The following is a 13,088-nucleotide window of genomic DNA, read 5'->3' as shown; positions in this document are numbered from 1 at the left end:
GATTGTTTTATCTCATTTTTGTTGGGTTAATACATTTTCTCACCTGGTTTGGACTGTCATTTTAATGACTCGCTTGGGAATTGTGTAGATGATAGAAGAGGGAAAGGGTAGGAGTTAGGCTGTATTTCACAATAGCTTTGAAATTGGCCTTTGTGTGTTATTATTCAAAATGTATTCGGTCTAGTTTCTTATAATCTAAATGTATTTAGTTTCCTGTAAAGCCAAGCAGTAAAAATCATTCCCACTGACTTAAGTGGCTAATGCTCCTAAAGGACAGGTGATTCTACAAGTAAAGGTTTAGGTGCCAGTAATTTTTGGTGAGCATTAATTCCTGTTACTTTTGATAGAACACAAATTGGATAATTCATCAATAATGAGTGATTATCTTTTTAATATATATAGTTCAGCATTTTGATGGTATAAATTAAGGATCTCACCAAATTAATCTGATGACTCTTCAAAGTTTAATAGATAGTAAGATACTTAGAAGTATTTATTCCCCCCTCTCCATTTGCTATCAGTACAGTTTTGAGACCCTTCTAAATGTTTATATTTTTTTCCTGAGCTTTTTTTCATTTAGTTACCTTCTAAGCCAGGGGTTCAGAGGGGAAGGTCTTCCATTAGAATCTTGAGAATGCTGTTTGGTCAGCATAGTATTTTTCATATTTGAAGCCAAATACTTTTATGTGTACTCTGAATATTCAGCCACTTCTTCTTGTTTATAAAGTACTAATTTTTTGTTGACCCAATTATTAATTTTGCTCAATTTTCACAACATTTAAAAGTCTAGTCACTAATTATTTGGGCATTGTATAATTCTGCTATTATAACAATTTGAATTTTATTGGTAGCCCAGCTTTCCTTAGAATGTGCTTCCAAATTCTCTTTCATGTATTCCCACAAGATCGATTTCTTAAACCACTCTTGACTCTTCAGTGTTTACAAAATGTTTAGTATGACCCTTTAAAGCTGTTTAACTACACAAAGTGAATTGTAAAAGATTTTAAATAGTCTGTCTACCCTGACTAGACTGAGATTATGAAGAACTGCTTTCCTGAGGGAAGCAGTGTTCTTTAAAGATGGCAGCTCACAGCAGGTTCACATGTCATATATCAGCCCTCTGAACAAAAATTCTGGCAGATCTGTAGCAACAGACAAAATATTGCTTTTATTGCCTATGTTGCACATTTCTTCTAACTGGAAAGATGATTTGAGAAATATGTAGTAGAGGACAGATGTTAGAAATCCTTTTTGACTACAGAAACCATTATTAAAGATTGTACTCATTTACAGATGGTTTACCAGGGGGTAAATATTCTGGAACAGTTTAAAAAAAATAGTAAGGTTATCTAGTTGATAAAGGAGTCTTGACTAATTTGTATTTCTTATTTTTGAAGTAAGGAATTTTAGTTATTTTCATTGCGATGTAGACTCTGCTTTAAAAGTGATAGAATGCAGATAAAATGGAGAACTTGAATCAAAGAACCTTTACCCCCTGTCCTTTTTTGTGTGCGCGCATTGGGATTGAACCCAGGGCCTTGCACATGCTAGGCAAGCACTTTACCAACTAAGCTACATTCCCCAGCCCCAAACCTTTCCTTTTGATATTTTAGCTTGTGAAAGAAACAGGTAATTTCTTTTGCCTTTTGAATTTTTACATACAATTTTTTTTTTGTACTAGTACTAGGGATTGAACTTTGATGTTTTACCACTGAGCCACCTCACCAGCCCCTTTTTTGTTGATTTTAAATTTTGAGACGGAGCCTTGCTAAGTTGCTGAAGCTTGTAGTGAACATGCAATCTTCCTGCCTCAGTCTCCCAAGTTGCTGGGATTACAGGCGTGTGCCACTGTGTCTGCCTTTTCTCCTTAGTTATAAAAGTAAAGCATATTTATAATAGGAAACTTGAGAAATCCAGAAAGAAAGCAAATAAAATCATTCTGTAACCCAGAGGATAGTCACAGCAAACATTGTGCCACATTTCCCTTGTGCAAGTTTTGTGTTTTTTTTGCTCCAATTGGTATCATTTCTTATATCAAAAATACATTTTATGTGCCTATTGAAAGAACAAATCATCTTTGCTTTTTGAAAAGTTGAAAGTATATTTTGTTAAGTCACTTGAATTTTAAATTTTGGCAGCTGTTTTCTTTAAATAGGCTAAGCATACAATGCTTAATATTTAAGTCACTATTTGGAAGTAAGTAGTAGTTGAGATAGGATCAGGAATATGATATTGGATGGGTAAGATTTGACTTGGTACTCTTCTGTGGTGACTGACTTGCTTCTTAAGAAAATGCTGGTCTAGATGTGCACTGTCCAATTCTGTAGCCGTGGATCCATACTTTAGATGCTAGTGGCTAACAGAAGATGAGTATTATCTAACATCAGGTTGGACAATGCTGATTCAAGGTTCTGTCATATAAGAAAATGGCTTAAAGAACTAGGATGAGAAATATTTGGAAGAATACAGTACATTACTTTAAATAATTTAAACGTTCTCTTCATGAATGAATTTATGAAGATATTTCAGAAAGCAAAATAAAGCAATAGGAAGAATATATAGTTACCATTTGAGTCCCTGGTGTGTCATGTGCTATTAGGTAATTTACTTATGTAATACCAGCCTTCAGTGAGGTAACTGATAAGGATACCGAGGATTAGAAGTTAAAGTTAACTTGCTTATTAGTACATATATACTAAAAAGAGTGGTTTAAGTCTCTGATGATAAAGAACTATCCCACATTAGATAGAAGCTTTAAAAGATAGACTTTGTCTATATTTTATAAAAATATAGCTTTCTGAGAATATAGATTAGCATTGATGTCCTGTGAGGAAATTTGTAAGTTCTAAAATTTTAGGAATTAATGATACCTATGGAAACACTCTGAGGAAAAAAGTAAAAGTAACATTTGATTTTCCTGTTTGACTTTGTGAAGTCTTCGTTGAAAATTTCTATATATTTTCTTGTGTCCAAATTCAGTGCTGAATGTATTAAGTGGGTGTCTTAAGTCCAGCCTTTGTTGCCCTTGTGTAACCTTTTGTTGTAGGTCCCAGAATTATACCTCTTAAGATAAATTACAGGTCTACATTTATTTTTAACATTAAGAGAGACACAGGTTATCGTGACAATTTTATTTTGTATACACATTTGCTCTAAATCAGTGAATTTCTAGGCCTGGTTCAGGTAACTGAAGGGCCTTTATAAGTACTTTATATTGTCTAGACCCAAGGTATGCTGCAAACATAGTCTGAAGTAAAATGGGAAATAACATCTTTCTGAAGATAGGCTTAGAAATTTTAATCCAGTAAGTTAAGGTGTTTCCTTTCTCTGGTAGCAGGGCTGATTGATACCTGTAAGAAAACATTAAGAAATCACTAGAATAGTTTTGTATCAAGTGGCAAACCTATGTACAATACATAATAATCCTAAAAGTCTTAAGATAAAATAGATAAAAAGATTAGGAAATGCTATTCTCGTTAGTGGCTATTAGTACTAAAAACTGCTTTGTTTTCTTTTTTGCCTCTTTCTCCTGGTTAATCTCTGAAGGCTCATATAGAATGCTGATACAAGAGTTCAACAGAGACATATGGGAATTATTTGGGACTAACATGGCTGTAGACGTTCCCGATAGAATTTTCCTTTAGTACAAGTGCTCAAACTATTGAACTATTTTCAAATTAATTTATTGGTTCTTTTAGTTATACCATAGAGGCATGGACTATTATCTTTTTGTGACTTTTTAAAAATTTATTAATTAGTTATACATGACAGTAGAATACATTATGATATATCATACATAAGTGGGGTATTTTCAAATTCTTAGTAAGTCCAAAGTGGTTAAAGAAAAAGCAAATCTAAGCAAAAAGGTAACATTGCCTTTCTTCTAAATCTAAATATATTTGCTGTTTTAAGTTCTGAGTTTTCTAGGTATATATTAAAGGCTTTCAGTAATTATAAGAAAACAGAATCCTACCTGGCTGCTAGGCCACCATTTATAGGTATAGCCAAGAAAACAGGGTACAGACCTCCTAAAACTAAACCAACAAGTCCACCCCGTGTCACAGTACAGGTTTCACAATTCAAATCACCTAGAAAATAAATAAATTAGTTTTGGAAATTTTGGTCATGATAGTTAAAGCATGATTTAAAGAATACGAAGTCCACTTAATATCTATTTTCCGGCAAAAAAACAACAAATGCAATTCTGCAACATAACTAGAGGTTGGGGATAGTTAGTGGTAGAGTGCTTGCTTAATATGTGTAAGGCCCTGGGTTTGATTCCCAATACTGAGACAAAAAGAGGTATAATTTACATGTAGGGAAAAGACAGTAATCTTAGGGAAAAAAATTCTTCAATTGGAACTGGTCTTGGATATAATCATCTCAAGATATGGGCTGCTTCTAGATTTCTACACTTGTTTTGTATCAGACATGGGCTAATATTTTCATTCACTATTCAGTGGGCAACAGGTTTGTTTTGTTCATACAAATTCCACAGTGGCCATGGGAATTCAAAGTACTCATCCAATCAAATTTGGAGGATTTAAAATCATTTATCAAAAATTTTGTGACTCAAAATTTTACATATGGTAAAACTTAAAAAGAAAGTTAAATCTTCCACTTATTTGTTGTGTTATATATGCATGTAGTGCTTTAAGAAATTTACTACATAAAGAATCTTATTCCTATAAAGTATTTTTTCTCTAAGGAATTTCTCTATAGAATATAAATTTAAAAAGAAATCTAAGGCAGTCAGCATTTTTGTAAAATATGAGGTTTCCAAACATTCCTTACTCTGAGTGCGGGGGGGGGACGGACATAAATCAGATAAAGTATTCAGAACTGCTGTGTATGTGCATTTTACTTTGTTGGTAGGCCATGCTAACATGAATTCATTGCCACATAACAGGTTATCAAGATAGTCTTACCCAAACACTGCATATAGTTATTTGATATTTAAATTGAAAATAATATTATACAGAGGCAAAGTCTTTGGTGATAGTAAAATAGAATTTACCTGTACTCAAAGGTAAACTTACAAAACCTTTGAAAGATGCATTTGCTGTCAAAAATGGGAGCACTGCCATTGGTAAGCTAGCAGCTATTCGGGCCTTTGTTACATGCAAGACACGCCGAAAAAGACTGTTTGCTATTAGGCCACAGAGAGCAGCATTAAGTCCAATATATGTGGATCCATGTTCAAGTAGATTCCTGAGGGTAAGAAAAAAATAATTTTTTGGTTCCACTGTGAACTCTTCCATTTGGCATTACTAGGGCTTTGGGAATAACTAGACAACATCTATCCTTTACAGCTCCATTAAACCAAAGCCTTAAATCACTGTTTTAGATTTTAATACTAAAAGACTTTTAAATTTGGTCAGTACTTAAGGATAGGGTGATATACTTAGATTTTTCTAAATGTGTTTTTATGATTTTTACAAAGAATTATTAGTGTAGAAACCTACCCACAACTATAGCAGTGAACAAACAAGTTCTGGATGACTCTTTTCTGAGCTCTCTCTAGCACAAAATATTACCAGATGTAACCACCTTGTAATCATTAACTTACATGGCAGGTTTCCCCTCTGGGCTATGAGCAATAAGATAACAGATATAAAAATGTATTCTACTTGGTTTCAGTAAAATCTGCCTTGGAAGGTGTTGTGAAGTTAATGTGTTTCCTTTCACTCCTCCCTGAAGCATTAGTGTCAGGATTGGGAGACAAAAGAAGTGCTAATATAAAGTGATACTCTACACTGGGTACTTTAATTGACCGATATATTGATGTTTTGAAACAATAAGTGGGAGAAATAGATTTTAAGCCAAGGTTGTGTATGAATTTACAACTCCCATTCTATTCTTTTTTGGGAAAAACAATGCCTAAAATTATCACTAGATATTGGAAATACTCCAACCGAAACACTTCAGCCTACTACTTAGTTGCTATCTTCAACACAGTTCACCCTCTTAAATTTCTTGTTACTAGTCAAACTAAGCCACACAATATATCCCCTCTAACCTCTTCAGTTTATACTTAAGACAACTTTTCTAGGAACTCCTAGTTAATTTCCTATATTTTATAGGGTATTACTATTCTTACATGGTGCTTTATATTCATAATGATGTCTATCATTTCACTCACTGAGAACCTATTGCAGACTTAGTGCTAAGGCACAAAAAATTTTCTTCTGTCTTCAAAGATTTTATAGTTGACTAATTGTGAAGAAGAAAGACACATAAACTTGATAGAACAGAAGTCTACAAAAATGGTTTGGGAACTTGGGATACATAAGATATCAAAGAGTGTGATAAGAGTTTAGAGAACCTACCAAACAACCACAGAAAACATGGAAATGTGAAAGGCCTGGTTTTTTTTGTGGAGGGTTGAGGAAATGGGACATATGAGCCTTCTCTGAAGAATCTAAGTATTTATTTCATCATAAAAATATATGTGTACTATCCCTGTTTAAATCATAGGAACCAGTGCTTAGATAATAAAACAAGTAGTAAAACTGGAATCTGAAAAGCAAACTTTGTTTTCTCTCAACCAGATTTTAATTTTCTATGGCCAAAGTTAAGGTTTTTAGTTAATTCTTTTGGTTCAGCCAGTTTTCCAAACAAGTTATGCACAATTGAAAACACAGATAACGGGCTGGGGATGTGGCTCAAGCGGTAGCGCGCTTGCCTGGCATGCTTGCGGCCAGGGTTCGATCCTCAGCACCACATACAAAGATGTTGTGTCGGCCGAAAACTAAAAAATAAATATTGAAAAATTCTCTCTCTCTCTTTTAAAAGAAAACACAGCTAACTACCAGGCTGATTAAATATAAAAAAGATCAAATTTAGCAAATGGCAATGACATAAGTGGAACATGTGATTATTGTATAGATTGGAAAGTTTTATGTTATAAAATATTTATACAGTTCAGAACATACTAACTTAAGCATAGTTAATGGTCTGACAATGCACAAAGGGATGAGGATTCAAAATTAAAAGATAAAATGAAAATAAAGAGAAAAAGGAACAAAGAACACTACTACATGCCACTGTTTGAAAGCAATTTAGTATCTAAATTTTCACATTTCAGTTTTAGTTCACTTCCCAGTATTCTCTAATTTGGTAAAGGACCCAGTGATTGCCTACTTTTTCAAAGTTGCTACCATCTCTTTATTTCCTTGTGTCAGTCTATGGTTTTCCTTACCTTGCTTGGCTTGGAAACATCCTTTTTTGCTCTAAAAGTTTTTCTCTTTACCTCAAGAAAAGTGGTATGTAGTGGTGGGGAGGGACAGAAAACCTTTAAAATCTCACCCAGTTCTTATTACCGCTCGCTCTTGACTTTAGGTTCTCCCTTGTTGAGATAGTTAATAGCAAGGCTGGAATTTGTGTAGTTATCACACCTGAAGACAGTATAGCTCCAAAATGTATTTCAAATCCTTTTTTCATTTCAACTGCCCCCACTCTACACCCTGTACTCACCAATATAACTATGCCACTTTTTCTACTATTTCTTTTCCTTCCTATCTTAAATCTGTTTTCTAAAAAATGTTCATTAGGAAGTTTAATTGGATCACATTTTCCTCCTTAAAACTGTTCTGTTTCCAATGTCCACTTCCCTTGTATTTCAGTAACATTGGTTCCTCAAATGGTTCCTCTTAATCAGGTTGGCTCCTTTTCATTTTAAATATATTTTCATTAGAAAGATTTTAATTGTTGCAGTCTTAAGTGTTTTCTGGAAGTGTACTGTACTTGTCTTTGTTGTCTTCAAAGACCATGTTTCCTGTATTTTTCTCTTTAATCATATCTTAAAAACCTTTAGCCAAGATCCCATTCCCATAAAAATATATACAGCCATATTTTTTAGACAGGTAAGTACACTGATCGAAATGAACTGAGAAAGAGTCTTGTTATTTAAATGAGTCCATGACTGTTTATATACTGCTGTACTCCAAGCTAAAATGAAAAAATGAATCATGATACAACTGGATATGTCTGAAGACATGAGATCCAGCCTCAACTTCCACAGTTAGCTTTGATATTAAATAAAATGGTTAAGCTCTTTGGGGTCTCAGTTTTCTCAGCAAAGCAAGAAAAGGGTTCAGTTTTTCCTTTTGATAGTCTATGTTGTTCTTACTTAATCCACGTAAATTTGAGATAACAAATCAATGAAAACACACCTGGAAAAAATATTTTTAAATTAAGGGATCCTACCTTTCTGCTTCTGGTAGTAGTTCAATTTTTCTGGCTATGATATCAAAAATTGACTTTTCCTTGATAGTATCATGTGGTTTATGATTTTCCATCTTGACCCTTAAAAAAACATGAAAATGAAAAGCAAAGCTTCTAAGAAATATAGTGTATCTTTGTAATCTTAAACAATATTTCCTAGACAATTCACAAATAGCACTAAACACAGAAGACTTATAAAACCCTAGCCAATACTAAACTTAATAACTTGTTTCTTCAGTAGATATCATGAAAATAAGGTAGTGTAGAACATGTTTGTAACTAAAGGAGTGGTTAGTATCTGTAGCATAAACAGAACTACAAAACAAGGCAAATAACCCAATAGAAAAATTGAGAAAAGATTTGAACAGGTACTTCACAAAAAGACAAAAGTCAATAAATGTAAACAATATACTCAACTTCAGTACCATTAGGGAAAAATAAGACCACAGAAACCAAGAGGTACCCATAACTTAGCTAAAATTAAAATCTGATGACTTCAATTACTGGCAAGAATTTAGTGGAGCTGAAACTTGTGTGTTCTGGGTGGAAGTGTAAATTGCACCTAAAGTAGGTACCACCACTTTGGAAATAATTTGGTAGTGGGAAGAAGATGCCCCACAATTTTGCTTTTTGGTATACCATAGAGCAAGGGCCAGCAAACTTTTCCCGAATGGGCCAAAAAACATTAAAGATTTTAAACACTGCGGGTAACCTATAGTCTTTATTGAATTTTTAAAAATGTAAAAAATTCATTCTTGGCTGGATGGAAACAAGTTTTAGACTGCACGTGGCTTACATTCCAGTAGTTTGTTGATCTCTACTAGAGAGGATCAATGTCAGTAGGGAAATGGTGAATAAATTTTAGCATAAAGCTTCAGATTCCAAGTTAACAGTTAAGAAAAGCAAAGATTTAGGGACAACATGGTTTTATGCATCAGATTGTCTTGTTTCACTATCACTATTCATTTACTTAAGATTATAGCACTGACTAACAAATATTTACTGGATATGTTTAAATGTAAAACTCATTTAGGTTATCAGGACTCAAATTTTTGAGGGCCTTGGCTTCAATAATATGATAGACACAAATCTCTTCCATGCAGGAGTACTGGATGATTTTTTATGGGGTGGAAGAAATTATGTAATCAAACTCAGTGTGATGTGTATGTAAAAAATATTTTCTTAGGATCTACAGCCTAATGCTACCACTACTTTTCTATTCTCTGCTCTGCATATTGGTAAGGTTCTTAGTTCTGTGAAACAGTTGTTTCTAGCACAAGTCACCCTTAATTGGGTAAAAGTCCTGACTGGATAGCTCCCTATGAGCACTGTGTCCCCATTACTAACAACAACAAAAAATCTATTCAAGGCACTGCCACCTTTAAATACGACAAGCATTCCAAAAGGTATTTTTTTGCACTATCTCACATCACTTTCGAGAGCTTTCAGAGAAAGGCAATGGGTAAAATAGAGACAAAATTAAATTTGGCTACGGTCACCCTCTAAATTGGCAGTAATCCCGGGTCTAAATTATGTCATAACTTTTTTTTTTTTTTTTAACTTCCCCTATTGACTTAGTTTAAATATAGGGTCTCAACTTCTAGGGTGGAAAGTGAAGAGACAATTCCTTAAGGCCGCAGCCCCTCCTCCATTGTCTCGTTCCGGTGCTGCCGGTGGATAATATGTCACCACATCGTACTTATCCGGTCACCAGGATATTTGCTTTACCCCTTTCCTAGCGTGCCAGTACCTGCTGCTCTCCTCCCAACAGCCGGTGCCTCCCCAGTTCTAACACGCCGGGGCTTAAGATCCAACCTTTACTCCGTTCCTCCCAGCGCAGCCATCTTCGGCAGACACGTGACTCGGAGGTAGCAGCCGCTTCCTGTTGAGTGGCTTCCGGCCGAGGGAGAGGCTGGGCGGGTCGGCTGTGAGGTTTGCCTCTTGTGGAGGATGCTCCTTCCACCCACCCAGGCGTCTCAGGACAGGCCTTGCAGAAATTAATTCTGGTATGTAAATTGGGTGAACCTAAACCGACTTCTACAGTTACTCAACTTCCTGATCAGTAGAGTACATCTCGTGAGGTTTGCATGGGGTATATGAAAACCACACAGCTGTTAGTAAGTGAAGGGAACTCTGGTTAAAATGAGAAGAGGAGCTGAGATTTCTTTGCTCCACCGACTTTCTACTCTCCCTTGGACTTTAAGCGCTCGTTCCATGTTTTGATCTGGTGGGTTATTCCAACATAACCTGAGCAACGCAAGAGCAAGAACTTGTTTTCAGAGGATTTTTGGTGTCCTGCAGAATACCGCTTATTTGAAAGCAGAGTTGGACGAATGGGGTGAAAGAGAAACTGTTCCCAGAACATCCTAGGGTCTCCGTCGATCAATAAAATTGAAAATCAGTGTTTTGGACCAAGACTGAAGACGTTTGTCTTAGTTCTCATCTCCTCAGCCTCTTTCTTCATCTTTAAAAGAGAAGGGGAAAATATGCCTTCATTAATTATTTTGTTAAGTTGTGAGGGTCCAATAAAAATGTTTGCCAAGGTTGCTTTGAAAATCATTGAATTTTATCAAAGTAAGGAGAACATGGTATTCAAGATAAAGGGGGACCTTCGTAGGCAAGGTGAGTAGTATAAAGAGCTCCAAAACTCTTTGTGTGAGAGGGATTTAGCAATATCACAACGTCTGTAGTCAGAGAACCAAAAAAGAAAACAATTTCTCAGATTCCTAGGTGGAACGTTTCCCAGTAGGAAAGTTTGTGAGATAAATGCAGAAAGTTTGGGAAAACTTTTTTTTTTTTTTTTTTTTTTGCATGTGAATACTTTTTTTATTTTCTGATGCTATTTCATACTCTTTAACCAACCTTATTTTTAAAGGTTTGAAACCAATTTTGAAATTAGTAAATGTTCATGCTGTGTAGAATTGGTAGCATGCCATTATGGATTAATAATGGAAATTTAGTATATTGAGAATTTTAAAAATATAAAAAAGTAAACTAGACACTAAAGAATGATAAAATTTAAGTAGTAGGTGGTGTTACAAATGAGGGTTGAATGTCAGAAAGTATAAGGTATTTAAGGAAATGACTAATAGGTTGGCTTGGCTAGTATTTAATATTAAGGCAGAGAAAGGAAACTGTTCAGTTTTTAGTCTCAGAGAACCAAATTCCTGAGAAGAAAGATGAATTTAAGTCTCAAGATGAAGCAGCAAAACAAGACATCATTGGTCACCATTTACTATGAAAGAATTTGTGACGTCTATCCATATTTTACAAGGCACCTGTTAGAGATTATATTAAATTACATTTGAAAATTAGATTATAATATGCCCTTCTAAAAATTATTTAATGGTTTTCCATGGACTTTGAATAAAACTCCAGGTCCTTAATATGGTCTTTAAAATCCTGCATAATTTGACTCCATTCTCACTTCTCCCAAGTTAAAACATTTGAATACTCACTTGCTATGTTTGTCTAGATGCTTTGGCTTTTCAGTTCCTCAACTCTCCAAGCTTTTTGATGCTGTAGATTCTTTAGCCATGTTGTTCCTCTTTAATCACTCTTCCTCCCTAGATTTTACATGACTGACTTCTTATTCTTTGGTTAATCAAACCTTGACTTTTCTTGACCACCAGTCTAAACTAAATTCCTCCTATTAGTTTCTCATTATCCTCTTTCTTTCAAAGCATTTATTTCTTCATCAAGTATTTATTGAGAACTGATGTTTCTTTCACTGGCTCTCAGGAGCTCATAGAATAGTGAGAGAGACAGACAAGCACAAAAACAATTTGTGAGTTCTATGCTATTTTTGAGATACATAGAGGATACTATGGAACATTTAACTCTGCCTGGAATATCTAAGAAGGCTTTTAAGAAAAAAGCCGATTCTCTCAGTGGCACTGCTATATCTTGTGACTTAGATGTTTGCATAGTAGACTTTGAAATTTCAAAGTGTGTTTCCTTCTTGGTCAGAGCGCAGATTTGTTTTCTGACACGGATATAAAGATATGTCTCCCTTATGAACAAAGCTTGAACAGCTTTGCTTGTAGCTCCCTTGTAAAATTGGGAATTACCTAATAATGGTATTCCTTTGCCATGACATGTATCCACTTTGTGTCTAACACTGTTATGGTTTGAATCTGTAGTGTACCCCAAAGGCTCATATGTTTTAAGAATTGGTTCCTAATGCAACAATGTTCAGAGGTGGGACTTTTGAGAAGTGATTGGATCATGGGGCTATGACCTCATCAATGGATTAATCCATTGTTGGAGTCATTGCTGAATGAACTTATTGGAAGGGTGTAGAAAATGTAGGAGTAGGACCTAACTGAAGGGAATGGGTCCTTGAGGATGTCCCCTTGGGAACTACATATTGTTACCTGCTCTTTCTGTCTCTCTTTCTCCCTCTTCCCCCCTTCCTCTCTCTCCTCTCTTTTTCTCTTCTTCCCTCTTTCTCTGATTTCTAGCTACCAGGATATGAGTAGCTTTGCCCTTGCATGCCCTTCCACCAAGTTGTACTGCTTCACCACAAGCCCAGAAACAATGGAGCCAGCTGACAATGGAATGAAACCTCTGAGACTGATCCAAAATAATTCTCTCCTCCTCTAATTTTGTTTTCCAGATATTTTGTTACAACGATGGAAAGCTAACTAACAATCATTCTCCTGGGTTCACCTCCACATAACTTTTGTGGGACTCAAGTGGTCATATAAAGCAATGAAAATGTGAAAGCTCATGCCGCCTGCTGTGCCATGACTAATAAAGTCTACTTAATCTAGTAGGACTCACTGTCTCATTACTAGCCAAGTCAATGGAAGTGTGGCAAGTCAACTCAGCAGCTGGCATCATGTTGCTGCTTAGGAATT

The 13,088-nt window shown here is 35.2% G+C and overlaps 1 protein-coding gene across 2 annotated transcripts; it reads right to left on the bottom strand.

Moving 5' to 3' along the window:
- Positions 1–3,116: 3,116 nt before the first annotated feature.
- Positions 3,117–10,203, bottom strand: Tmem126a (transmembrane protein 126A). Of its 2 annotated transcripts, none has more exons than XM_027942680.3 (5): positions 9,977–10,203; positions 8,209–8,307; positions 5,018–5,211; positions 3,974–4,088; positions 3,117–3,350 (listed from the first exon to the last, which is right to left on the bottom strand). In XM_027942680.3, exons 2-5 carry the CDS (start codon positions 8,298–8,300, stop codon positions 3,158–3,160), a joined length of 594 nt encoding a protein of 197 aa, XP_027798481.1. In that variant the 5' UTR covers positions 8,301–8,307; positions 9,977–10,203; the 3' UTR covers positions 3,117–3,157. The 2 variants fall into 2 exon arrangements, with proteins under 2 accessions (XP_027798481.1, XP_027798482.1); XM_027942681.3 differs by having other exon boundaries at positions 10,042–10,203.
- Between the last annotated feature and the right edge of the window lie 2,885 nt (positions 10,204–13,088).

This window comes from Marmota flaviventris, chromosome 9 (genome assembly GCF_047511675.1).
Source record: "Marmota flaviventris isolate mMarFla1 chromosome 9, mMarFla1.hap1, whole genome shotgun sequence".
In the NCBI taxonomy this organism is placed as follows: Eukaryota; Metazoa; Chordata; class Mammalia; order Rodentia; family Sciuridae; genus Marmota; species Marmota flaviventris.
Note: the sequence above shows the minus strand (reverse complement) of the source record. Positions and strands in the feature narration are given on the sequence as shown.

Bases quoted from the DNA above. Each gene is read 5' to 3' on its own strand.
- Tmem126a (XM_027942680.3), bottom strand. From the start codon at position 8,300: ATGGAAAATCATAAACCACATGATACTATCAAGGAAAAGTCAATTTTT. The intron at 4,089-5,017 runs GTAAATTCTATT...TTTATTTTCTAG, and splicing joins AAGTTTACCTTTGAGTACAG to GTGATTTGAATTGTGAAACC. The intron at 3,351-3,973 runs GTAGGATTCTGT...GTTTTCTTACAG, and splicing joins AATGGTGGCCTAGCAGCCAG to GTATCAATCAGCCCTGCTAC.